Source organism: Manacus candei, unplaced genomic scaffold, assembly GCF_025592945.1.
Source record: "Manacus candei isolate 608988 ecotype Guabito, Panama unplaced genomic scaffold, ASM2559294v1 h1tg000136l, whole genome shotgun sequence".
Lineage (NCBI taxonomy): Eukaryota > Metazoa > Chordata > Aves > Passeriformes > Pipridae > Manacus > Manacus candei.
Window position 1 is genome coordinate 48126 of NW_026138184.1, and position 27125 is coordinate 75250.

At 45.4% G+C, this 27125-nt stretch overlaps 1 protein-coding gene and 1 long non-coding RNA gene across 7 annotated transcripts in view; one reads left to right on the top strand and one right to left on the bottom strand.

The window, feature by feature from the left end:
* The window catches only part of SPEN (spen family transcriptional repressor), a 77805-nt gene that overhangs the window by 27673 nt on the left and 23007 nt on the right, over positions 1–27125 (bottom strand). For all 6 annotated transcript variants that reach the window (XM_051771519.1, XM_051771516.1, XM_051771518.1 and 3 more), the window contains exons 2-3: positions 21258–21578; positions 17493–17969 (exon numbers count right to left, since the gene is read on the bottom strand). In XM_051771519.1, coding sequence (XP_051627479.1) covers positions 17493–17969; positions 21258–21457 — 677 coding nt within the window. In that variant the 5' untranslated portion in view covers positions 21458–21578. The remainder of the gene's footprint in view (positions 1–17492; positions 17970–21257; positions 21579–27125) is intronic.
* Positions 10364–17241, top strand: LOC127462704 (uncharacterized). The gene is made up of 3 exons (XR_007900528.1): positions 10364–12649; positions 12783–13063; positions 14774–17241. It is a non-coding gene; the product is annotated as an uncharacterized LOC127462704 (long non-coding RNA).

Consider the following 27125-nt stretch of genomic DNA (forward strand, 5'->3'; position numbering starts at 1 on the left):
AATCCCCATCACTTTTCCAGTTGAAGAAACATGGATATAATAATTCAAAAGTAAGTCAAAGGTTTGATGTTCTGTGAATGGGAGAATGATGGAAGAGTTAATTATAGCTGCCGTGTCACCCAGTTCTAGCTCACAGCACAATCAAAATAAAGCATCTGACAGGGAATTATGTGGAGTCTCGAGCAGCAAAACACAACCCTTTTTCAGCTTTAAAAATATACAGAGCTGAAGCCCGAAAGCTGCTCAAGGACATGTTCCCAGAATATTAAAATGAGAATATGGCTTTGCTTTTGCCTGGGAGTAATTTTGAAAACAGCCGCCCGTTGCCAGCGCAGAAAATAAGTTATTAAAAATTCTTCTGGCAAAAGTTGGTCCATAAAGCTTTTAGAACGAGCTAGGGAAATTTTAACATGGGAATATAACAGGATAAACAAACAGCTCTGATAATCTCCTCCCTGAAAGTACTTCAAGTATCAATAAGTTTTGGGGCAGGGGAAAAATGGTGCAAAACCAGTTTTCTTACTTGAGTTTGTGTTTCCGCTACCAGCCTTAAACCAGGGGTGATTTTCTCCAGAGCGTGCTCTGGCACACGGCCTCTTCCCAACATGGGGAAAACCTGCTCTTCCACATCCCCGTAAACTCAGTGGAGCAGAATGCCAGCATGAAAAACTAATCTCCTGAGCTGTCACAACACACGCGGTGCCGAGAGGGAGCCGGGAACCGGCTCCTCCAACATCCCGGCTCCCGTCGCCTCCTCCGTGCTTTGCTCTTCTCCTGGGGATGTGGGATCATTTGGGAATAATTTCAGCATTTCACCAGGATTTCAGATGCTCTTTTGTCCAGCCCAGATACTCCCAAACTCAGTTTCACTCCACAGCACCAAAGCAATTGAGAATAGAGATTTTTAGTTTTACTGTCGGCAAAATGAGATGGAAAAACAGAGCTACAAAGGAGATTGTTCCCATTTTAACAAGGACATGAAATCCTTCTCTAACACATGCCCTTTACTACAGGTCTAGTTTACAAGGCCTTTTAAAATATTTATCTGCACTCCATAATTGCCTGTGAGCATATAAGGATGTGTGTGTTCTTACTCGCACTATTTATGTATCTGTTTTCCATCAATCAAGATAAAATCTGTTCATAACTTACAGTATTTATCTATGGATCTATTCTCCATTAATCAAGATTAAATCTATTTGTAATCTAGTCTAAATTTTATCCATATGGGCTGAGTCCCAAAGACTCACCACACAGGAATCCAGCAATGGGGTTGAGATGCAAAATACACCTGGTTTCATGGAATCATGGAATATCCTGAGTTGGAAGGGATCCACAAGGATCATCGAGCCCAACTCCTGCTCTCAGTCCCCTGCAGCTGATTTAGCACACAGAATTTTCCTTTTCTCAGTTATAACTGTAAAAACAAGATTTCAAATCCTGATATCCCACCAACCACTCCTTGTTTCCACAGAAATATCTCATTTTCGAGCAATTACAGTTGGTAGGTCTCAGTAACGATGAAGTTACGCTGCGTTTATATATGACAAATGAAAGCACAGGAGAACACAAAGCCAGCGTTCCCTTTGTTCCCACAAAAAGGAGATAAAAGGGAGACTCCAAACCCGCCGATGGAAGGGGAGACCCGCTGATTCCGTCAATGGCAGCGGCGCTGAATCGAGGGATCAAGGGAGCTGAATCAAGGGATCTCACAACCTGCCTGCACCCTTCTGCCAGTTCCAAATGTGGGACAGTTCTCATTTCTGCCCATTGATTTGAGAGCCGTGAGTCAGCTGCAGGCTGGGGACTCCTCATGGGAAACAAAGACGGAAACAAAGTGGGAAACACGGCGGCTGTGGTGGAGGGCAAAGCAGAGAGAGGCATTAACACACTGCAGGGGCTGAGCTGCAACTGCAGCTTGAAAAACGGGTAAAAAAGGCAAAACAAAACCAGCCTGCTTCTGCCCAGAGAAGTTGTGGCTGCCCCAGCCCTGGAAGTGTCCAAGGCCAGGTTGGACGGGGCTTGGAGCAACCTGGGCTAGTGGAAGGTGTCCCTGCCCATGGCAGGGGTGGGACTGGATGGGCTTTAAGGTCCTTCCAACCCAAACCATTCCATGATTCTGTGATTCCATGATTCTACCTCTGACTGCCGGAGTAAGTTAAAAACAAAGCCACCTAAAATCAGTTCAAACCCTTTGCATTTTTCACACCAAAGTTCAGCTGGGAAAAAAGTAAAAATTAAGATTTTAATTTTTTTTTTTTAATAGCTGCCTTCAGAAACTGTTTCACTAGACCTGGTAAATGATACAGGGGTTTTTTTACAGAAATACGCAGTGATCACTTTTTCCCCTGCCAAAATTAACTGAAATCAGGAACTCTGCCTGGCTCAGCTCAGATTCAACACCCTGTCAGAATAAACTCTGAGGGAAGATTATCTCCTAGAAAGATCTACTGAGGACAGGCTCCCGCAGCACCATCCCCGGGTTATTCTCACGCCTGATGTCAGCAGCACGTTCCCAAGTCGGGTCAGGAAATCAAAAGTCAGCTCCGAACGGAAGCAACAGGAACCCTTGGTTTTTTCCTTGTCCCTCCCTTTCCAGATTCCAGTTAAATCACTGTAGATGATCTCTGTGCACAGAACACCATGTGCTGTATGATCAGCTCTATCCAAAAGACACAAATCCTTGGGATATTTCAGAGGTTTTGCGAGAAAAAAATGCAAGGTAGATTTTTTTCAACACCAGAAAATCACTCCAATTTATCCTGAATGTACCAATGAGTTGTTTGGGAATAAAAAGTATTAAAAACACCTGATTGCTGCCAGCCAAGACCCAGAGAAATCTGATGGCAACTGCTTAAAATAAAAGCTTAAAAAATGCATCTTATTCCATCCCAGCAATGGATTAAAGGATCTTTGCCTGTGAAACACTTTGACTTCTGGATGGAAAATGATATATTGAAATAATATGTGCACAGGGTTATCACAGGCTGATATTTCTGACCTGCTGCTAAATATTACACGAACCTAAAAAGGTATTTAACCAGCATTTCCCCCATTCTCTACACACGTGCAAGTCAAAAAGGCACAGCACATCACACATTCCTTCTGAAGAACAGCAGTAACCATTCCCACAGAACTCTGACACCACCAGGCTGCTCCAACAATCCAGACGGCTGTTCTGCCACAGGTGAAAGGAGGAGATTTTGAGGAGAAATCACAGGATTCCAGAAGGGTTTGGGTTGGAAGGGACTTTAAAGCTCATCTCGTTCCAATGCCTTGCCATAGGTAGAAATAACCACGATGAAAATTCCAGAGGTCTGGGCACAGGGTGAGCAACTCGTTGTTGGAGCTGATTCCAAGGCTGACCTAAATACCCACGTGAGCAGCAGGCAGCTGCTCCGTACACAGGATGTGTCCCACACCAGGGTGTTCCTAAGGGAAAAAACACTTCTCACACCTGCGGAAACAAACCTGAGGGGTTTTCCTGGTTCAAAGGAGTTGCTGAACCTGAAGTTGAAGATGTCAGAAAACCCAGCCCAACCTCTAAGGTTGGTTTGCATGAAGAGATCAAGAGGTAACGAGTCACTGCCGTGTTTTGCCGACTGCGGGTGAGCAGCGAAGGGGCTCAGCCCACGCACAAACCACACAGAGCCTCGTGTCACAACAAAGCTTTCCACTGGAAACATGGATAGAAGAGCAGGGGTGGAGAAATGCAGCTGGGGAGCACAGAGCTCAGACTCACTCGGTGTAATTACCCTGTGCCCATCGCCCTGGTCCCTCGGTCCCTGCGGAGCAAAGCTCGCCGGGAAGTGACTCCAGGACATTCCTGGCACCCGTTCAAGCCACTGAGAACTTGTCACCCAAGAACTTTGGTTTGTGCCTGTCACACGCCCTGAAGTTTACTAAACAATCCACTGAGGGAGCAAAAGACCAAACTTGCTGCATGGAAGCAGCAAACAGCCACAAAAAATACACAACAGATAAAACCAGCACTTACTGCTCTGATGAGAGATCATTAAATACTGCAGACTAATGAAACGAGGACATCCTCCTTCCCTGAATTCTTTCTCTCTTATCATGGTCAGAGAGGAGACTTCAGCAATCTCCTGTTGGGCTGGAATCCTAAATCTGAAGACATGAAGTGAAGTGATGTTTAAAGGCCAGGGGAAGGCAACACAAATCGGTGTCCTTTAGCTGGCCAACTAACAGAGCCTGTTTGCAGAGTTTATTTCAGTCTCTGACCAGTAAGTTTTTGAAGACACAGCCTCCAGGTACTATTTACCATATACTCACCCCAAGGCAAACATCCCATTTTCATCTCCGTGACAGGCCATACATTAATATATATAAATATATTTACATCCGTTGTTTTATCCTGACGTCTGACACCTGATCTTTGATGAAGGCTGGAACGCATAGTGGAAAAGATGGAGATGTTGCTCAGAAGGCCAGACTGCTCCCACCCCAGAACCACCTTCCCCTGCAGCCACATGCCCTCTGAGTTTCCAGACAGCCTTGGGCTCCTTTCAATTCTTCCCTGCCATTAAATAATCCATTCTGATTGCTAAAAATATGTATGTTTGTATTAATCCCTGTCTGGCTGAGGAGACTATGCCCAACCCACAGTTGGTGTTGCCACCTCGCTCCTCGACCTATGTCCCTCTGTCCTGGGACCTGAACTTTGTACAGCCAAGAATTAAAAACATCAACCTGGGGGGAAAAAAAAGTGTTGGTTACAAACACATCAGACTATCTACGGAGCAAAGATCCAACTTAGCAACAGCAACAGCTTCCTACCGCTGGGAAGATGCTCCTAACCCCCTGCTCCCAGCGCTGGCTTTGGTGTTGAATTTGGGAGCAGCTGGAGTTCCCTGCCCTCCCAGCCTCTGTGAAATACGGATGCTCCCTGGGAACAGTGGGATCACTCAGGCTCCAAAAGCAGCTCCGGGAAGCCGTAGGAAATGCTTTCTCAGCAAACGGCCACGGTGACGGAGCTCGGCGCTGGGAAAGATTAAAGTCATCGAGGCCTTGAGGGTGAAGTACAAAGCAGCTCCTCGGCGCAGCTTTCCCACAATTAAACTTCCACTGATGCAAAGACGGAAGAAAGAGGGTGGGTGTGAGAATGGGAGAGCCCAAAGAGTCTCTGTTTAACATCACCTTCACAGAGGGAAGCCCTGGGTCAGGAACCCTGGTGAGAAGTCCCACTGCAGTCACCCCCAATTCCCACCTCCTCTGGCCGCGCCAGGATTCAAGCAAATTATTCCAAGCGCTGTCAGGACGTGCCTGAAGAAGAGCAGCACTGATCAGTCTGTGCTCGCAGCAGCTTTGAGAAGCAAACGTGGGGCAGACCCCACCACCACAGTCCAGCAAAAACGGCTTTCAACCCTTTGGCCAAAAGCAGCGTAATCCCATGAAAGCCAACAGCCTTTGCCAGCTGCCGGCAGATGATCTAAATCAGTATTTTGCAAATGACACCTCGGAGCACATGAAATCTTTGAACAAACCCCCCATTTTAGTCCCAGATTCATGGGAGGTTGGTATGTCCTAACATCCCTGCATTGCAGAGGGAGAAGTAAGGTAAGAAGAGCCAAGGGCTTTGCCCAAGGTCATTCCGTGAATCACCGAGGGAACAGGCTCAGGAACTCGATCTCCCGGCTTGTGGGAGGCCAAATCTTTTCAAAATACCAAGAGAGCAACACAGAATCATTAAGGTTGGAAAAGAGCTCCAAGATGATCAAGCCTAACATTTAAAGGCAGTTTCCTCAACAACAACAGCTTTCAAGAACGGACCTACTCTGCATTTTAGGAAAAAAACACCAAAACTCTACTCCAAGTGCTGTCCAGGAGCCAGGACAGTGAAATGCCATTTAAAATTCAACCACCACTGTGTCCAAGTAGGCTACTAAAGGCTTACTTGTGGGATAAAAAGTAACTTCTTTGCCTTAAAAGCCCTGTCAAATGATTTCCTGGGAATAAACACTTTTAAATACAATTTTAAACCCATTTGGCATTATCTAAGAGTTGAGCACTGGGCATCTTTCAGAAGAAAAGTCTTTTTCATACATATGCTAAAACACAAAAAAGCCCCAGCTCTGATTCACCCCCAGGTTATTTCTGCAGTTATTTTTTAACATAAAGCTGTCGGTAGAGCCCAGCAAACAGCCCTGCAGAATTAATTCTGTCTTCCTGTTTTTGAAAAGCATCACACCTTGTCTTAAAAAAAACCAAACCTGGCACTATCTGTCAGCTCTTCTTCCTCCTCCCAAGCCAAGGCACTGGGTTTTTTAGCATCACACAAAACACCATTTGCTGAAATTCCTGATTTGGAGCAGTTTTGAAGTGGTGCATCTCTCCTATAAACAGAATTGTTCCTGGGATGGGAGTTGCAATGGAAGGCATGCCAAGACACACAGCTGATCTACAATGCTGCTTAAGTAAATTTGGGAGCCTGCAAAGCTTAATATAGAAATTCCCTTTATGGTAGATAATGCTGGGGAAGTTTAGCACTTCTAAAAATGGTCACTATTGTCCAAAGAATGAAATCCAAAAGAATACGGACAGAGTGACTCTAGTTCTCCATCAGAAATAAATCCATTCATCAAGGGTGTTTTTCCAAGATAATTTCTATTCTCCGACATCTTAGATCATAGAACAGTCCCTCTGATCTAAGGTTCTAATAGAATCTTCTACAGCCTTTCAAGGAAACACCAAAGAGATGAAGGGAACAATCATTTTTGAGGTTTGTTTTTTTTTTCACGCCCCTTTTTAGACCAACAACAGTAACTGGAAGAAGCACAGGAGTGCTCTGTAGAACCGGAATGGGAGCTGCTGTTCCGGAGTAAAGGACTACTTAAAATGGAAGGCCTGGGAAAAAAATGTCATTTCTGTGATCTCAGCATACATTAGAGAAGAGAAGACATTTGATGAGTTGTATGCTAAGGATTAATTTGCCATTTAAAAATGCAGAGAACAGATGGATCTCTTGGCTAGGACTATATTTGGGAATTACTTCATTTTGCTGCCCACATGCAAATAAAAATACAACTAAAAGTAGAACTTTTTGTGAGATTTCGCATGGGCAGAAAATACTGATGTCATGAAAATAAAATAAAAAAGACTGTTTGTACGGAACGGGTAAAGTGCCACAGCCTGGTGAATGTATAAAGGGCTGGGGGGGAAGAATGTATCTTTATGTTGAGCAACTATGGGGAGTAATGCCAGGCCTAGAAATTAAAAAACAAACAAAACCAACCCAGGAAAACCAGTATCATATGACAGTGTTTGTCACTTAAGAGTAACTTCTGATAAAGCACCTTATTGTAATTTAATTCCGTGGTGTTTGTTACGATTTAGTGATTAAATCTCCACACATGGTCAAAAGTTCATGGATTTTCCTTCCCAAAAGCCTGGGCCGGTTCCATCACATTGACCAGGGATTGTAAAGCATTGATGAGCAATTAATTTGTGGGGAAAATAGAAAAGTAGGGAAAAATACAGAAAACAATACCTTACACCCCCCCTAGATCCAGTGCCTGTATGCCCCTGACCTCCACAGCACATGGGAGCAGCTGGGAAAGGAGGAGCAGTGGAAGACAACAGGATGGAAGAGAAGTCCTCCAAGGGATTCCCACAGGCAAAGCCTGCGTGCTTCCCTGATGGGATCTGGTGCTTCAAGCCCCCAAACCCTGGCAGCCACACGTACAGTATTAATTAAGCACCTTCCTTTTTACGCACGTGATTTCTCCAAGTCGGAGGGAAACTGAATATTAAAAAGCAAACCCAACATCAACTCCTGAGACAACTTAGATACCATCTCTGTTTCTCCTCCAGCAACACAATGAGCCTTTCTGCTCTTCCCTCCACCTCAAAAATAAACAAACAAACTGAAAACTTCACCCAGCAAAGCCCCGGCCGGCGAAGGACGTCCCGGCGTATTCCCAGACTCCGGAACAGGGATAAGCACAGCTCCACGCGTTTAGAAAGCCAAGAGGAACAGAAAATCTGTACTAACCCAACAGCTCCCTTTCTGTGACTAGTCATCCTTCACAATCCAACAGGACACACCAGGCAGTAAACAAACATGGAAGGGAGGGACCAACTTCAAAGCAAGTGTGTAAATCTTACATAATTTGAGGGTTTGAGATCTTGCAGCAACCTCTTACCCAACGAGGTGTCAGATGATCCAAGGAGGTCAGACCTGTAGCAGCCACAGTAAGTAGGACACTTTGCATCTCCCTGAGCCCAGCCTGGCACTGTTTGTCTGCGGGGACCCAGTGCCGGCATTCCTGGGAATTCACTTTCAGGGAGAACAGTGCCTTTCTTTCACACGTTATCGCGCTAGAAAAGCTCTCTACTCCCAAACGGATGAAAGATAATAAACACGTGAATGCCCTTAGTGCCAGGATCTGCTGGAGATGTGTCTTAATTACTCCTGGTTCTTGAAGGGCTTGATGAAGTTCTCGTATTTTCGCCCACGTATAAAAATGATGAAAATTTCTGGACATCTATGGAGAATATCAGGCAATCATGAAATGAGATGGCCCTGAAAACCACTTCCCTCTCGTAGAAAGGATTCTCCAAAAGGTACTTTTCCTGCCATCCTGGATTTCAGAGTGTCTTCGAGCCAAAACCATCACTTTGAGCTAAATAAAGCAACTGCACATGGAAGCCCAGACATTTCTCAGAGAGAAGGAATTAAAAGGCTCCGCGTCTCACTTCTCCAGACAGGAGACAGCACTCGTGGTTGGAAGGACCAGAAATGAAACAACAGCTCCCTACCTTTGTTACGGGGCTGTTGCGAGGAGGGATCACAGAGAAGTCTTGTTTCCTAATGCCAGAGCTATTTTTGTTCTTATATTAGGCACTTAATGAATACTTATGCAAGGACTTGATTAACATGACATCTACATAGTGCACATTTCATTCTTCCTCCTTTTGGAAACTCCACTTTACTTCAAGGTTTTAAAAAATTAGGACTACATCCCAGCACATAAATTATTTCTCCACACAACATTGAAGCCCTCGCCTCTCTCCAAGTCTGTGATTTTCCACTCAGTGCTGCACTGCCTCCTCCTCTCCGAGTGGCATTACCAGCTGATGATCTGGAGTGGGATCCCTAATCTCCTCCTAAGAAGCTTTTTCACTTAAAACCTTGATGCCATCATTAGTGGTTTGGGCACTTGCGACGTCGGGAGGGTGCCTGGACGTTAAGGACAAAGCTAAGCCCATCAGGTACACGGTTAATTCAACGGGCAAAGATTAGGGGATGATACTATTTTTTATTTTTTTCCCCCAATAAGGCTTATTTACCATTAATTCTCATCCCTGTGACCTTATTTAAGCACAACCTAAAGTTTTTAAGGCTAATGCCAGGTCGCTGCAAGGAGAGCTGTTCTCCCAGCCCTCAGGTTTTAAGGGGAAGGTTCTCCTGCGTCCACACCTCTGGCAGAGCCAGAAACACCCTCTTTGGGGGGGAAAAAAAAACAGCCAACAAATCGCTGTATTTGCAAATCCAAAGGGACGCTCTGTCTAGGCTTTAATAGGAACACCATAGGGTTGAGCCCAGGCGGGGGCTGGATTTCTCCTTTGATCACCGTAATGACGGGTATTTTTCAGGAAGCATTCAATACAGCCTTCCCCTTTTGCTATTCATCCCACCACGTGAATATTCATTAGAAATTATTAAAGTGCCCATTATTCCAAAAGTCTTTAGGACAGGAATGCTCTCCCCCACCTCTGGTGCCTGTGGTGTGTCTCCATGTGAGCTGTCTGACTCCAACATCGATGCAGACAAACACTTCCAGGCTCCGATCCCTCTAATCTATTTCAGCGATGATTCACATCCCGGTTGTGTTTCTCCCAAAGAAAGGAGAATCTGGACCACTCACGCAGAGTGAGGGAGCCATCACAGCCTAAGGCACCCCACGTTTCCCTGTTTTCTTTGGCTTTTTCAGGCTTGATTTCCCCTTGCTCTCTCGGTGTACAGCAAATTTCTTCCTGCCTCCAGGATCCCTCAGACTAAGCCCAGCTTCTGAGCAGTAACACGGGCAGCTTCAACTTCCCTGACCTCAGCTAATTCTTTCCTTCCCTCAGCCTACTCAAGATGATTAAGCAAAATACTTGGAAGGAAATCAAAGCCTTAAAAATGCAATTAGAAGTGACCATTTTGTTAATACGCGCACGCACAACCCCAAAGTCAAACCCAATCCACCGACAGCACCTGACCTTTGGGGAAAACAGCAATTTTTAGCAGCTCCCACGGATTTAAGGAATAGCCCAAAGTCTCCCACAACGCTGGTGAGAGCAATGCCTTCCATACAGCTCAGGTTTTTCCCACCATTCCTAAATAAGGAGGTTAGGAAGATCTGAAATCGCCAAATCTCACACCAGATACCAGCTCCCACAGACCAGCAGCTGTCCAGGGGTGACTTTAAAATGTTATTTTTAACACACAGTGGGTCTTCCTCCCCCAGCAGAGGAAAAGGCAAGTTCACATAAGGATCTGGATTCAGCTGCCAGAAATCCTCATATTCACTACCAAAGACTCTGATCTCATTGCAAGAAACCTTTACAGCACTGAAAATAAAATAATAATCTCTTTAAGAGAATGCAAAACAATAAAATCATTTTAGATTATAAAAATAGTTATCGTTGTAATAAAACAAAAAATATTTTTCTAGAGTAATTCATCCATCCCTAACATGACGCATTTTTAAGACTCCTTTCCTGAAATAAATTTGAAAAAAAAGATATGATTTTTTTTTTCCTCTGTTTGTGAAGAATCAAACGCCACTTTGAGAAAGCAGTTGAGCTTCTGGGCCCTAACACAGAAACAAAGCCTGACAGCCTAGATTTAGATAAACACCTACTTCTGAACATTTAGGAAGCTGCTTAATTGCTTTGTCATTTAGAGCCAGCAATTACCAACAATTACTGGGAGTGCGGTGAGGGGTGGGGGTATTAATTGCAGCCAAATGTCCACTCTTTTTTGGGCCGCTCATGCCAAGAAAACGACGTATAAAATAATTTAAAAACCCCACTCGGTTATAATGTTTCAAAGTATTATTGCCAATGTATTTAAAAGATGGGGGATGAGTTCTCCCAGAGGGACTAACAATGTTAAATGTCTATTTTATTTTGAAATTGTGTGCTTTCACGGCAACGGTGGTGTTAGGATATGAGGACAGGCTCCAAAATCCTTTTGGGGATTTTTGGGGCTCAGCCCTCCAGCGGGGAAACCGGTGCTTAACTTGTAGAGCATTGAAAAAAATAAAATAAAATAAATAAATAAACAACCTAAAATTGGAAGGTTGAGCGGGAGAGAGGGCGGTTTCCTCCCTCAGAGCTGGCTCTGACACAGGCGCTGCTGCTTCCCTTCCCTGCGCTGTGTGAGGGAAAACCTTCACGCAGGAGCGAGAGCTGCTCCAGCGTGAAGGGCTGGGGGGTGTTCTGTTATAATATTTTAATTAAAAATGGAGGTTTTTTGTGGCAATCGCGGTGTTTTTCCGCGGGGTTCGGGCGGCCCCGCCCCGGGGGCGGCGCGGCGGGTCCGGCTCCCGCCGGCTCAGACCGGTTCTGAGCACAAACAACCGCCCCCCGCCCGCGGAGACACCGCGGCGAGAAACGCCCGCTTTTCCCCCAAAAACAGACCTTCCCCCCTCAGAAACACCCTATTTTTCGTCAGAAACACCCGCTTCCCCCAAAAAAACACTCGCTTTTCCCCAAAAAAACACCCGTTCCCCCGCCCCCCGCCCAAACACCCGCTTTCTCGGGGAAAAAGGAGTGGTTTTTTGGGGAAACACACGCTTCCCCCCCCCAACACCCTCTTTTCTCTCAGAAACACCCGCTTTCCCCCCCCAAAACACCCGCTTTCCTCCCCCGAAACACCTGCTGCTCTTCCCTCAAAACACAACGTTTTGCCCTCAAAAACACTCGCTTTGCCCCAAAGAACACCGTCTTTCCCCAAAAACAGCGGCGCGAGGCGGCCCGCGCCCCCCCGGCCGCGCCGCCATGACAGCGCCGGCCGCGCTCCGCCGGCCGTGAGGCGAGAGAAAGCGGCGGGGTTTCTGAGCGAGATAAAAATCTTATTATGCAACGCACATTTTTAATAGATTAGTGCCGAGTCCAGGGGTGAGGTAATGCGGGCTGTCGGCAGCTGGGGCGGAGGCTGAGGGACGGGCGGGTTGTGCTGGTCCCTCCCAAGGGCACCGAGGCACCATTTCCTCACCGCCCGTGAGGAGATCTCTGATATATCGCATTTTTTTCTACGGGAGGATCTATTTATGTGGTTACACATGTGCGGGTGCGTCTTTTTCGCCAGATCTCATGTATAAAGGTTTGCTTTCTGTATTCTAGTCTCCAGAGCCATCTGAAAACGTTCTGCCTGTGCTCAATCTCAAGAAACTCGATACAGTCCCAAGGGTAAAAAAACCACATTTAAAGGATGGTCTCGGTTATATTTAGCTGAGCAGCAGCACAGGCTGAGACGAGCAGAAACACAAGGAAGAACAAAGTGGAAATGCTCGACAGTTGGTAACAAAAACCTGCGAGTATCTGAGGTGAATTTTTTTTTTAATTTTCCTTTCCCTAATTCACATTTCGCTGTGCACAGAGAACATCAAAGCAGCACATGGGTTTATGTGAACAAAAGGTAAAGATGAGGTTTCACCTGACTCTAACAGGATTTACTGTTGCCTTTGTGTAATGGAAAAGGCTTCCTACTCTATGAAATTCTTTAATTTTCATTTTTAAATCTTAACCTAATTCTTTTCCCATACAAACAGGAGCGTGCTCAACCCTGTCGTTCTAACCAGAAGACATGAAAAATATGCAGCTCATCTCTACAGCGCAAAATTTATGTGGAATTACTGAACCTCGACAAAAGCCATCTCACAAATTCTTCAATAAAGACTAAACAGCTACATTTAACCTCATTTTTTCCCGATTTTTCATCTGTTCTCAGCACAGGCATCTCCAAACCCTCTCAAAATCCCAAATCCCAGCTAAATCAGTGATTCATCACTTCTGGCAGCAACGAAGCGGGAAGGAGGAGATGAAGACAATGGTAGGGAAAGGTTTGCATTATGTAATGAAACTAAACTCACTTTTTTCTACTTTCACTTCAGCTGTTGACGCAGGGTAAGAAAGTCCCATACAAAATAAAATACACGGGAGGTTTCAGGGAGCCTGTTTTTCCCATGATTAAAATTCTCTTGGCAGTATTTTCCATCAGTTTATTTCAATATTAAGACACACACGTATTCCATTCCAACTGTAACTCCTTGCTCCAGAAAGAATTTCATCTAAGGGAAATCTAAAATTAAAACCAATCTCTAATTACCTTATGCCTTGCCCACTTGTCATGAGAACTTAAGGTACAGCTATTAGAATTATTAAAAAAATTCAATTTTCAAACATCTATACATGCAACTGCTTCCCACTGCCTGATTTCAGCAGGGCTGGAATGACTGTGCTCACCTAGATCTTGGTGAAAATAAAATCAGTTTTGTGTCTAAGCTGAAATTGCTGTTTTAATTCTACAGTATCTATTTTATATTACAAGCTATAGGGAATTATTCATCCAACTCCAGCATCCCTGCCACGACACAACCAAATAAATACTCTTAAAAATAAATTAAAGGTGACTACATTGCAAACTATATGAAATTATTCATTTAACTTAGTGAATCCTCCAGCACCCTTGAAAACGGACAACTAAGTAAACATTCTTAAAAAATAAATTAAAGGCAAAAGGAAATCTCAGGTCGCTCATCTGTACATTTACACACAGGGTGTTTCCACTTCCACATTCTGGACTTCACCTATAGGAAATCAAACGCTGCCAGGATTTTGTAAATAATTTAAATCTCCTCCCAACATAGATTTTGGGAGCGAAACATCCCACTCTGAGGTGGTTCAGCACATCCCTGCAGCAAAGCTTTAAAGTAATTACTAACACATGGAGCAGCAAGAGATGTGTCAGGCCATCTGACATTACAAAACTGGATCAAAAAGCCCAGAAATTATTTTTAGTGCACTAGAGCACCTCAACAAGCAGCCTAGAAAAGAGCTTTTTCTACAAAATAAAAAAAAAAAAGGAGGCTGGTTGTTTTTTCCAGGAGGTTGGGCAGGGCACAAACAAAATCTGGTTTGCTTCCTATGGGATCACGCAGCTTCCATCCATATCCAGCTTCTTCCATGACACAGTACAGAAAATATGTTTGCTAATGTATCATTTGTGGTCTGCGTCTGAATCACCAAAACGGAGAAATTGAGGCTTCTGGTGGCGGAAAATTATAATTTTCAAGGTTTTTTTACTCTTTCAAGGTGATAAAAAAATTCCATCAAGCCTTCTGCACGATATGGGTGGGGAATGAGCAATCTCCTGTTAAGAACATTTCAAAACACACATTCCTCCTCAAATCCACACAGGAACCACCCACATCCAGCAGCTTCCCCACCTCAGCCCGGTGGGCAACTTCAGAGAGGCCACAAAATACCCCGAATAAAGCCCAGCTTCACAGAATATCGGTTATTTTTAACATGTTCTTTTTGGTTTTAGTTTCTCAATTACTCCCTTGCAGCTCCATTACCTGCAAAGGCCTCCAAATAGCAATTGAAATCAAAGCTTAGTTGAGAGCCAACACAACAAAGTGTGAACCTTTATGAAATAAAGGCTTTCTTTGGGTTGTTTTTTAATTTTTAAGCAATCTGCAGAGCAATTTGTCCAGGAAAATCATCCCCATTTAATCGAAGTGTTATTTCCTTCATGCAGCTCTTGAGAACCACAAGCAAGGAAGCCCAAACTTCTCCTTCACCACCTTTCTGCTTGTTTCTCACAGCTCACACAGGACAGTGCCAGGCACAAAAATTCCCACTGGTGTTGAATACCCACCGTGTGTCCCAAACACCCCTGGGAGAGAGGCAGGACCCACCTCCCTGAGGAAACACAACTTTCCACCTGCCAGCTGAGACCGGAGTGACCGAGTTCTTCTGCTTCAGAAGAATTCAGTGCCATAAAGACCTTAATAATTTCATAAAATTGGACATTTCCACTTATAAAGAGGCCGTAAGAATCTCCAGCTTGTAAAATCCCTGGGAGTACCACGGAAATTGCAGGAAATAATTATTCTCCTGACAAATGAAACTGGATATATTGCACAGTGAGTGGGAGCAGAGTGAAAAGGGGATGAGGCAGCTTTTGCTCGCCACAGGGTATGAGGGGCTTAATATTTACATGGCAAAATTCAGAATGTGTTAAAAATTAAACAGAAAAAAACACTTGTGCTTTGAAAGGCTTCAAGGCCAGGTGGGGTTTTGCTTCCCAAAGTAAAGAGAGGTTAAACGTTTATTAATATCTCAGCGATTGCTGAGCAGCATGTAAAACTGCTCTCTCTTCAAAATTAAATAGACAATCCACCAGATTCTGTTACTTGCTCAACTGAGTTTGATTTTACTATATTAATAAGAAAAAAATGTTTATTTCCTCCCTGAGTATCGTCTACTTTTCCATTACTACAACCAGAAATTGCCAAGAAAATGAAACGCTCAAGCACAGCAGACGCTGCTTTTCTTCTCATTAAATCTGAAAACTTGGTTCCAGTGGGATCGTATTTAGTCCTCTCAAATCCAGAACAGGATTTCATCCCGCCTCGACATCCCAACAATGACATTTTACAAATATTACAAGTTTCTTGGACTCCCTTCTCACTCTGCAAGAAGCAAAGGAGCACCAGAAGAGATTTCCCCCCCCCCTCCTGCTTGGGATTTTTTTAGTAAACCTTAAATGTAACCAGCCCTCCTTTCAAATCCATCTTCTCTAGGATTTTTTTTTTTTTTTGAGACCTCTGGAAGTCTCCGGGATTTTTTTAAGTGGCAATAAGTGTGAAAAGTCTTTGACAAAGGGTTGTCTTTATCCAAGCCTTAAGCTCTCATTGAGAGAGATGTTAGAAATAAAAAACCAGGCGCTTAAAGCAGCCTAAAAGACATCTCAAATCTTCTTCACCTGCTCTCCAGCCAAGACACCACCTGGATTTCTAAATCCAGGAAGAGAAAACAATAATTAAAAGAAGTAAATAAATATTGGCATGATTCTTTACACATGAGGGGATGAGGAAATCAGACGATTTCCTCATCTTCCCTTCTGTTGGCTCTGCCCTGTGTCAGCCCATATCACCCTTCCAGAAGGTCCAACGTTCAAGCAGGAAAGATTTGGTGAGAATAATTACCTTGATTTATACCAGTGCTAAATTCCATTCATGGTAATAATCACAGAATCCCAGAATGGTTTGGGTTGGAGGGACCTTAAAGGTCCCTCTTGATCCACCCCCTGCCATGGGCAGGGACACCTTCCACCAGCCCAGGTTGCTCCAAGCCCCATCCAACCTGGCCTTGGACACTTCCAGGGATCCAGGGGCAGCCACAGCTCTGGGAGACCTGTGCCAGGGCCTCCCCACCCTCACAGGGAGGAATTCCTTCCCAATATCCCATCTATCCCTGCCCACTGGCAGTGGGAAGCCATTCCCTTGTCCTGTCACTCCCTTGTGAAATCGAACACTAGGTATTTATTCTACTGATACACTTATTTACTCAATGAATATTTTCAGTTTTAGAAAAGACCTGGTATGCAAAGGGAACGCTGCCAACTCTGCAAACCCTCCTGAGGAGCAGAGCTCTTCACCGAAGAGCAGAAAACATTTACGGGTGCAATTGTAGCTTCATAGTTTCCATCTCAGGGTGAATTTACTCTTAAAAGGCTAAAAATCAGAGAGGCACTTCAACATGAATTTAAAAATTATTAGAAGAAATCAGGGATTACCTCTAGTACCTTCTTTCCACCCTGTAGGTATTTTATGAAGCCACACAAATACAGAACTATCACAGAACCAAGGACACGGGTGCATCACTAGGAACAGCAAACTTGGATTATTTCCTTTTAATTCTTCCAAGTCTACAATTTTTGCTGCGAGGCAACAGGGGAAAAAATGGGAAGGCAACAAATCAACCTTTTAAATGTCAGCGGTGACAGGGAACGAGAGGAGATGGAACAATACCAGTCACCTTTTCCCAAAGTACCTTAAACTGTGGCCTGTAAAAGTAGCTGACCTTAAAATGTGCTTATTCCCTCACTGAAGCACATAACAGTGACCCTGTTCTCCAAGTACCTACAAGTCACACCGTTCTCCAAACACACCAAAGCCACACCACCCCCCAGCTCACAGGCAGCGAGGCTGCGTGTCCGTACATCCCTGTTTTGCCCAGCCAGTGCCTTATGGACGCTGCACAGACCCACCATGGAAAACAATCAGTGATGCCAGCAGTGTTCCCCTCAGATCCATCTCACTCCAACTGAGCCTTTTTACATATCACTCCAGTCCACTTCTCCACCAGTGACTGACGCGTTGCCGTGGAACACCCCACCATTCCACAGCCCGGGCTCACAACTCCTCGCTGCCTCGGCAAACGCCCCGCACGCCCCCGGCACAGGGACCTACCTGTCGCTGCTGGTACTGCTGCTGCTGCTGAGGGAGTCACTGCTGGAAGATCTGCTCCTGGAGCCGCTGCCGCTGGGGGAGCGGGCGGGCCGGGCGGCCTGGCTGGGCAGCCGCTGCGGGGACTGCGTCCGGGACTGCGACGAGTGCGGCGACCGGCTCCGGCTGTGCTGGTAATTCCGCTCCGGCCTTCGGCCTCGTACCTCCCGCGTAATATCATCCCTGTAGATATCCCTGTGTACCACACTGGGCAATGTAAACTGCTCCCGGGCCCTAGGTTCGTAACGGGGGTCGTGAGCGTCAAAACGGTTCGGACTTCGACTCCGAGAAGTGTAATAGAGCCCGTGTTGTAAGGTCCGCTCCCGAGGGTCTCTATAGTAATCCTGATCGTAATGTCTCGTCCGATCAAATCCTCCCGTCCCCCGCTCATGGTGTCCATAGGCACTATGTTCATAAGCACGCTCCCTGTTATCTGAAGCCCTGCATTTGGGAAGGGGGAAAAACATCGCATCAGAAAGGGGCAGGCACAACTAAAAGCAAATCATGCAAACATTCACGGCAGCACTCGGCTCATTGTGCGACTGCTTCTCTGCTAACCAGCAATGACCTACCAAGCAAACACTGACAAACTTCAAAATGTTTTACTTGACTCCAAAGTTATATTCATATACGATCAAGCTGAGCAATCATTTTGGTTTAATCACAACATGGGGCTTTCATGACCAGCATCTTGCCTACACAAGAAAAAAATTCTGCTTTCCAGCGCAGAAGCCTCATTTCAGTTGTGTTTGGTTTTGGTTCTTTTAAGTTCAGTAAACCAGAAAAATTTCATGTTTGTGGAGATCATCATAACTTCTTTCTCCCCCCCCCCCCAATTTTTGCTTAAGAGCTTCAACATTTTTTTTTCTGAGACTTGGTAATTACTGGAGCTCTTGTAATTATCCTTCTGCAAAAATGGTGTGGCAAACCAGGCTGTAGCCATGAAAGCCTCTGTGCAAAGCATGACCCAGAGATAAGAAGCTGCTTTCAAAAGGGGTGACATAACCCATAGAGAAGTTCCAGAAAATTAGGGGTTTTCTTGTTGCTGTTCTAAAGTATTTCACCCTCTTGGAGGGAATTTTGGCCTCACCAGACTGCTACACTCACAGACGTTTCCATTACTAATGTTAGAACTGCAAGGATGCAGGTCCCCTGCACAAGGAGCAGGAATCCAATTTTCAGGAGGTGTTTTTGTTGCGATTGCTGCTGTTGCTGCAATCACAGAATTTCTATCTCCATGACTACACTGCTTTCCAGCAGCTACGGTCCACTTGGTTTGAGTATTTCCAACATTTTGGATGTCGACTGAGAAAGGCTCGGTGATGTTCTGAGTTAGTGTGATCTCTCAAATAAAGAGATAGTAAAAGTGACAGATAAAGTTAAAGGAACATTACGAACAGTTGAGGAGTTTAATTTAGAAGTACCAGGATGGTACATCTCAGTTACATCCACAAAATGGAAATCCAGATTGATTACCTTGAACATTTAAAAAATACTCGTAAAATTCTAAATATGTCAGGGTAGCTAAAGTTAATTTAAAAATTAATTATCCATCTTATGAAGGACACTTCAATCTTTTTTTTTTTTCAGCCCTCTCTCTTGAATTCTTCCTTCAGAATCAGTTATGAGTTACTTCAATCCCCCTGAATCCTGATAACCCAATTCTGCCTAGTGCCTCCTCCTCCTCTCCTGCATCACAGCTCTAGTTCAAATGGCAGAAATATTTCAGGGATATTTTATAAACTGAAAATTGGATTTAAATCTTTTTTTGATTAGCATCTCAGGAAGTTCCTTCCATTCCTTCTCCAATGAATCACTAGATCCTTAATCCTCTCAATATATTCACCCTCTGTTGTAGTATCAAGCTTTCTATGGAGCTTGCTCATGTTTTGCTTGCATTTTTTATCTCCAATTATATATAAGAAACTACTTTACTACTTTACCCATGCAACAGAATGTCATTAACTTTACATCTGCTTGAAATTCATTGTTGCCTTTCTACTTCCATTACCTCTTGCTCGCAACAATGGAATTTGGAAAGATATTTCAGGATCTGGCACAGAAACGTGTCTCTGTTTTTTTTTTCCCCCCTTTTGAAGGACCAAGATCAACAATTTTATAAACGATTGCATTTAGCATCCTAGGAGGTGTTAATCAGTGAGAGCTGATTTAATGAGGTCAGAGAAAAAGCAGTATTTTCTAGCAGGTTACTGCTACCAAGCTGACAGAAAGAACAAATCCTTATCCGTGAGAAGGACACAGAAGACAGACAGAGGAAGCAGAGCTGAACAGCTACTGGCTACAGTGCTTTCTTCATTTATCTATTAGTACTAAGTGCTACTGGAGTTAGTGGAAAGAGAGGGTTTGACTTGGGTTAGGAGAGGGGCTAATATACACAGGGCAGGACATACCAACCTTTTCCAAGTGTGGAAACACGACCTATATTCCCAATTAAATCTAGGGAGAGAATTGTGAACATAACTTCCCCAATTTTGGCCCCTCTTACAGGGGTAATCCACCTTCTTAATGGGCAAGGGTGTCAAATGATATTTTAGATGAACCAACAAGAAAAAAAAAAATCTTAGTGACAAGATACAAAAAAAAAATTCCACTGGACGGAAGTAGTCCCAGACTGAAACTGTAACTCTGAAACCCCCAGACTTCTTTCTTGAGACAGAAGGCACTTAAATAGATCCATTATTTTAACTTCCAGCCCTAAGTCTGAATCAAGCAGCTGGTAGAAGATTCCCCGAGGCCCGAGGGCCCTCACGCTGCTGCCCACAGGCATCCTCTGGCCGCCTTGGTAACCATCCAGCCCAGTCACTTCTCACTGGTGTATCCACAAATGGCATTAGCACCACGTCCTTAAAGCTAAAGTATGTTTAATGTGGAGCAGCAGAGAGCTTTTTAAGAGACTAGATAGTAATCCACTCCCCATGGCTACTGGCGTCTTGACTGTATACCATCCAATAAATTCAAGGCAGTAGTTCTTATCCCAGCATTAAAAAAAAAAAACAAAAACAAAACCACTATAATTTCCAAAATTTAGCAATGTCCATCATCTCTTTTTGCCAATACCATCAGAAGGAATAATCCCAATAACTTGGAAATGATGTAGATCCAAAATGGAACCATCACAAGCAGCCTTCGGTCTTCTCCATCCAAGCGTTATTTCCATGGCTAAGAGTTGTCGGTAGAATCCAAGGGGCTGCATCATTAAAGTCTTACTAGAAATTTTGTGGTGACAATCCAATTAACATACCCACTGCGTATAGTGAGAACTGAGGACTAGGCATCAAGCTTTCACCGAATTTTAGGTTCTAGTATTCCGAAGATACTCCACAGAGAACTTCGCCACGTGTTGTAGAGTAAGATAGCTCCATCTGGCAGCAGGGATACATCCAGCAAGGCCTTAATATTATCCAAGAAATGGGATCGTTACTTCTAGAAAAGAGTAACTCCAATATCGATGCTGGCCAAAGGAAATCTTCCATCTTAAAACCACCTTATTTCAAGTGTAGGTAGATATCCAACCAGCTGCAGGACACATCCTCTATGGATCCACAAGGTACCAGCCACTGGGATAGAAATCACTTCCGTTTCCAACCCAAAATAGGAAACATAGATAATTCCCAAAATTTTAAATCCATCTGGGGGCCCTAGATACGAGTTTGTGTTTCTCACCATATCAAATACAAAATACCTGCCTAGAGAAACCTTGGAACTTACCCATCAAGTCTCCGCTCATAACGTCCTTCCCGTGCATGAAGCGATGGGGGGGGGCCGTAAGTGGGCCCCCCACCACCTCCTCTGAACCCAGAAACCTCTCTACTACGAGATGCTATGGAAACTGTATCATCCAATCCCCGCGCAGCACTGGGAATGGTTCCTGGTTCATTATAATCCGTCCGTAGGTCTCTATCTCCCATTTTGTTGACAGAGTTGTGTGCCTTCTGCGCACTTTTGATGTCCACAAAATCCACAAACGCTGCCACTCCGCCTTCCGACCCCCTCTTAGGGAGGATTTTGACACTTTCGACACGTCCATATCTGGAAGAAAAGCAAAGCAGAGCACACAGGTTAGTGCTGGGGGGAAACGACCATGTTTAATAGCATTGCCTCCTGCAAAAGCAACATCCAAGCCTTTGCCCTTCCCATGCAGCAGCAAAATCAATCCCTGGGAGAAGCTCTTCTAAAAAGAGGGGGAAAGGCTTTTGGAGAGGGGAAAGGGCCATTTAAACTTTCCACGGTTACATTTGAACTCCTCTTCTGGTGTGGGGAGCTGACCATGGGATCACCCTTTTATAGCAACAGAGCAATAACAGCTCTGAAGAAACAGAGAGGTGTTCAAACCAGAGCACCCTGTGTGTCACCAGTCTGACAGGAGAGCCACAATTAAAACAAAAATGGGTCACGAGGAAAAATACAGACAGCCCAGCCACCTTCTTAGGAAACAAATAACCTTGACACAGCAATTCAACTACTCCCATCTGTATTTAATCCAGCCTTCACTGTGATCCTCATTCCTGATCTCTACTTCCAACACCTCGTGGGACACACGGCCCACACAGCACCCCCAGACTGGGTTGTGATGGGGTTAAACTTCCCACCCCCAGCATGGACCAAGCCACCAACGTGGGAATGGGACACCACCCTACATAATGTGCCTTAAGTAACTGCAACACCGGCACTTAGGGATGAGTAAATGTCTATGTAAAATAAAGATAAACCCAAACATGTTTGTGTACACAAGGAAAGAAAGATGGAAAAACATATTTGAATAACTCGCATCAACTCACAGCAGAAAGGACAAAATGGGAGAGATGAGTGTAGTGATGTTTTAACAGCCAACGAATGCACGTCGCATTTTGGGTGCTCGGTTCTCTCAGCCAAGAGATTCAGAGCAAACCAGGGAAAGGCTCTGAACTGCAGTGGGTAATCCAGGACAAAAAGAGGCAAAAAAAACTTGCATTTTTGAATGTGCTGACATAGAGGAAAGGGACACACAAATAAAAAACCCAGTCAGGAAGTATTTGTAAACTCCATGAAGAATTATTACAAGAATTTTCAATTCACAAAGGCAGCACAAGGCTGAACAGATGTAAACAGACCTTACACAGGCAGAGTTTTCAGCCACACACGAAGGGAAAAGGGAATCCAAGGGCCGGGCTGAGGCGCAGCCGCCGTCAGATCCCGCAGCTGCCTCGGTTTCATGCCTGGCTTTCCCTGCACCTCACAAGTTCATCATTGTTGTTGGATGACTAATCCTTAAATACGATCTGAAAGCCTGCCTCACTCACTGCTGCCTTCTCATTCCAGCCTGACCTACTACACTCACATATAACCTGGTTTGGATTTAGAGCCCTTTTTCCCCTGGTTTATACTCCACTGAACACGGATGTGTGCAAACAAGAGCACCTTCTGAGTCAAAAAGTGCCCTGTTGGGCATAAAAAGACACGGTTCCATATGGGGCACGTTCTTGCCTCTCAGCTCTCCAGAGCAGAGCTTGTCACCTTTGTACTCCTGAGTGCAAAGGGTGACATTAATTCTTGGGAGATTCTCAACCTGTGACACCAAACTGATACCCTGGTTATTTTTTCTTATTTATTTCTATTTTATTTAATTAAAAGTTTCAAACACTGGCAGATGGAACTGCTCTTCAAAGTTTGCACCCTTTGGAAGCTGGATATTGCTACCTTGCCTTGAAGGCAAGATTTAGAAAGCCCAGAAGAGGAGATGGTTAATAAAATCTGTGTGAGAGGAAAAAAAAATGGCCTAATTGGATGTGCCAGATGTAGAGAGAGAAGGAACAGGAAAGGAAGGAGGGGGAAGGAAAACAGGAAAGAGCCTATTTGAGCAAATGTTCATGCCATGAATGAACGTGACAAAAATAGGAAAATAATTAGGAATCCTAGTTAGGACCACCCTTTAACACATGTTTCAACATTGGTTCTCTACAAATAAAGATGTAAAAGGACACAGGGCTCCAACCCTCACATGCAGTGAGTTCTTCTAAACCACGTAGTTCCCAGTGTGACCGGGTAGAACACGTACTCTCCTTCTGCTGTTAACACGTTCAGTTCCTGGCAACACGAGCCCATATTTGCCTACAATCTTCGAGGGGGGGGAATAGTATCCTAAATGGTACCAAAATCCCTAAAATCCCAACTCCCTTTTACTGCAGTGACCACAGCAAACCTCATATGAAGTGCTGCCTGTGCTGACAACAGAACTGGGCTCTGACCACCTCAACAATTACTGCCCCATTCTGAAATCCTAACCCCTACATGTTATTATACATACACACAGTGAGACCTCAATCAGTTTTCTTTTGCTGCAGAAGATCCAGAACGTGTTAAAACGTTCAAATATTCAAGGTAATGCTACCCAGAAAGAGGAAGATACGAAACATCCACATAATAAGGTTCCCACGTACCATAAAAATCACCCGTCAAACGCACAACTCTTCCCAGTGTTAATGTTTACATTGGGAGAAGTGTATTTTGGTAATTAAAAAATTAGGTTTTTTTTTTTCTAAGAAATGCATGGGGGAGGCTACTCCTGTACTCCACTGCAGCCATGGTACTACATCACTCCCCTCGGAGATGGCGCCTTTTAATCCCCCTGTTGTTATCCAGACACACAAATAAACGCTGTGCTTTGGTGTCCTGCCCGTACCCTTGACGAGCCCTCGGGATAATCTGTGACAATCGTCTTTGCTGAAAGCAAGGGAGGCAGGCGGGGGGAGGAGAAAGGGAGCAGAAAGGGGGAGGGGGGTGAAAGAAACCCGGTCCTGAGTATTCCAGGCCAGCTGCTGGAAGAGGAAGGTCGCATTTTCCCTGCGATCCCAGACACCCTTGGGTCCCCACCGGAGGATGCATCTGCCGAGGGATCCGGCCCGGCCGCACCCATTGGCGTCTCTCCGAGCTGCTCCCGTCTTGGCAGATGCTGCCGGGAGGAGACCGGGGGGAGAGGAGGGAGATCTGCAGTGCTGCATCACCACAAGGCTTCACTGCAGCACAGGAACACGTTACAGGGAAAAAAACCACGCTGCTTTCTGGAGGGCCGGGGGAGGAGAGGCGGCGACAGCCCCGCACTTCCTCACACCGAAGCGAAGGCAAGATGGAGGCGAACGCACCCCGAGGGGAGACCTTTGTCCGGGCAGAGGGCTGGGAAGAGGGGACAAAAGCCCAGGGGAGGCACGGCCGCGACCTTTGGCAGCGCTGGCAGAGCGGCTCCTCTCAACCTTCGCTCCACCTGCGCTCAGCCCTTCCCAAGGCTGCGTTTTGCAATCGCTGCCAGACCAACAGAAACAAAGAGGCGCCTTTGCTCGGCTCCGGCTCCGCAGACTGAGGAAAACGAGGCGTTTTCGTGCCCCTTCCCGTCCGCGGCTCCGGCCGATTAATCATTAGCTCCGGTCACGGCGAGGGCCGTGTTTTCGGAGGGCTGAGGCGCAGCGGACGAGGCCGTGCGGGAGCTGTCATGTCACCGAGCCCCTCCGCCAGCGCGGCTCGGCCGCAGCCCCGGCTGCACACACATCGAGCGGCCCTGGCAGGAAAAGGTTGCTCAATAATCACGGCCCGAACAAAGCCTCGCTAATCCAGCTTTTCAGACAAAGAGAAGGAATTCATAATTTAAGCATTATCGGTTTATTCACTGTAGATCAAAGCACCTCTATATTCTAGCAGCTGGAATGTCCCTGGGCTCTTGGCACGGCTGCTCGGCGTGTTTCCCTCGCTCTCCAGCCCTTCCTCCTCCCCGGCTCTTCCTCCCGTACCGGCCGGGTTGGGAAACGCGCCTCCGCCAGCGCAAGGCCGGGCTGGTTCCTCCTCCCCAGGGGCGACCCAGACACAGCCAAAGCCAGCCCCCGACCTGCCCCACACCGGGGTATCGGCACCCCCGGCTTCCCGTGTCCAACACACCATTTCAGCTTAGCTGCAATATTCCATAAACTCATTAGGATTTTTACAGGATGATCTACACGTGATAAGAAAAGGTGGGTTGAAATCAGGGAGAATTCATTTTTTAGTATAAAACAAATCCCACTTTAAATCACGGTACCTCCCGATTTCTCACACTGAGCTCCCCCCAGGCTTGTGAACACCTTTTATACCCGACCATCTCCACCACTGCAGAGTTCTACAGGTCAGCTCCATCCCAGCCTAAAAACCTTCACTGCATTTTAATTTCGAATCCGACACAGTGCTACGCTCCAGATACCACTAACTGTAAGACACCCTGCAAGACCCAAAATAACCCATCAGCTCTTTGTGCACGTTCCTGCGCCGCTCATTACGAGCGTGATTAGACGAGACGCCCCGATACAGGAGGACATCTGAGTATTTTGCATTCACTTGGGTTCCCTTTGGCTACATCCAGATATCTTTAGCCATCTGAAAAGCTCGGCTGATTTTTCCGTGCCACGCTCAAGCTCCTTCCTCCGTGATTATATAACCCCGGCAAGCCCCAGCCTGCATTATTCAGTAGAACGCTCGCACAGCTTGAAGCTTTCCTTGGCCAATCACGTTCCTCTGGCTTTGTTGTTATTTCATAACAAAATAATGTGACCTGAAATAGTACTTTGCCAGATGTCTGTGCCTCTTCTCCTTACTCCCAACTCCGGATGAATCCAAGTACCCGTGGTACTCCAGCCCTGCATTCTCCCTGCACAAAGCAGGTCTGGCTCCACATACGGGGAAATCCAAGATGTGGAGATACTACAGCTCCATAAAGCAGGATCCACCACCAGACCCACAGGGATTTCTAGCCAGGCTATGGATGTCTCTTGACTCCACAAACATCATTTCTAGGGTCTTCTGCTATCATGGATGTTCATTTCACAGCCTGAGAACTTGGCCCACCACAACAGCATGAGCAGCCACTTCCCAGTACAGAAAATAACATGCCAAAGAGCAGCAGAACCCACGGCCCTGCAGCCTTGCCACCAGCACCCACCACACTGGGATCTTACCAGAACACCCACACACTGGGATCTTACCAGCAGCAGGACACCGAGCCCTGGTGACAGCTGCCCTGCAGAAATCCTGCTCAGAGTTAAGCACCAGCTTCCAGCCCCACCAGCTCACAAAGAGCATCTCCGCCTGCACTGCTCACAAAAGGTGTTTAATATTCACCGCTGTGAGTTCCTGAGCCAGCAACACAAAGGGAACTTTTGGCTCTTACACGGGTGTTTGCAAAGCACATGGCACCAAAAGTGATCACAATGAGGGCAGTAATATAATAAATGAAATACGGAGCAGGTAAAACACACTTATCTCAAGAAAATGACACCCTACTGTGATCCAGGCTTTGTATTCATTCAAGCCACATGCTTTACTTGCCATGAAATATATTTACATACTTATATTTTTTTTTATAATGGGAATTTCATATCAAGAGTGATATGAGCTGGTATTTCACCACCCTCAGACGTGAGCAGCACAAGTCTTTGGAATTAAACTCTGCCTCAAGTAACATAGAGCATTACTCAAAATCCACTCAAATCTGACTATCATCACATGCTTGGCATGGAAGGAGACTTGAGGGCTGGCAGACACAGAAGAATAAAGGAATCTAAACAAAAAGTATTAAAAAAT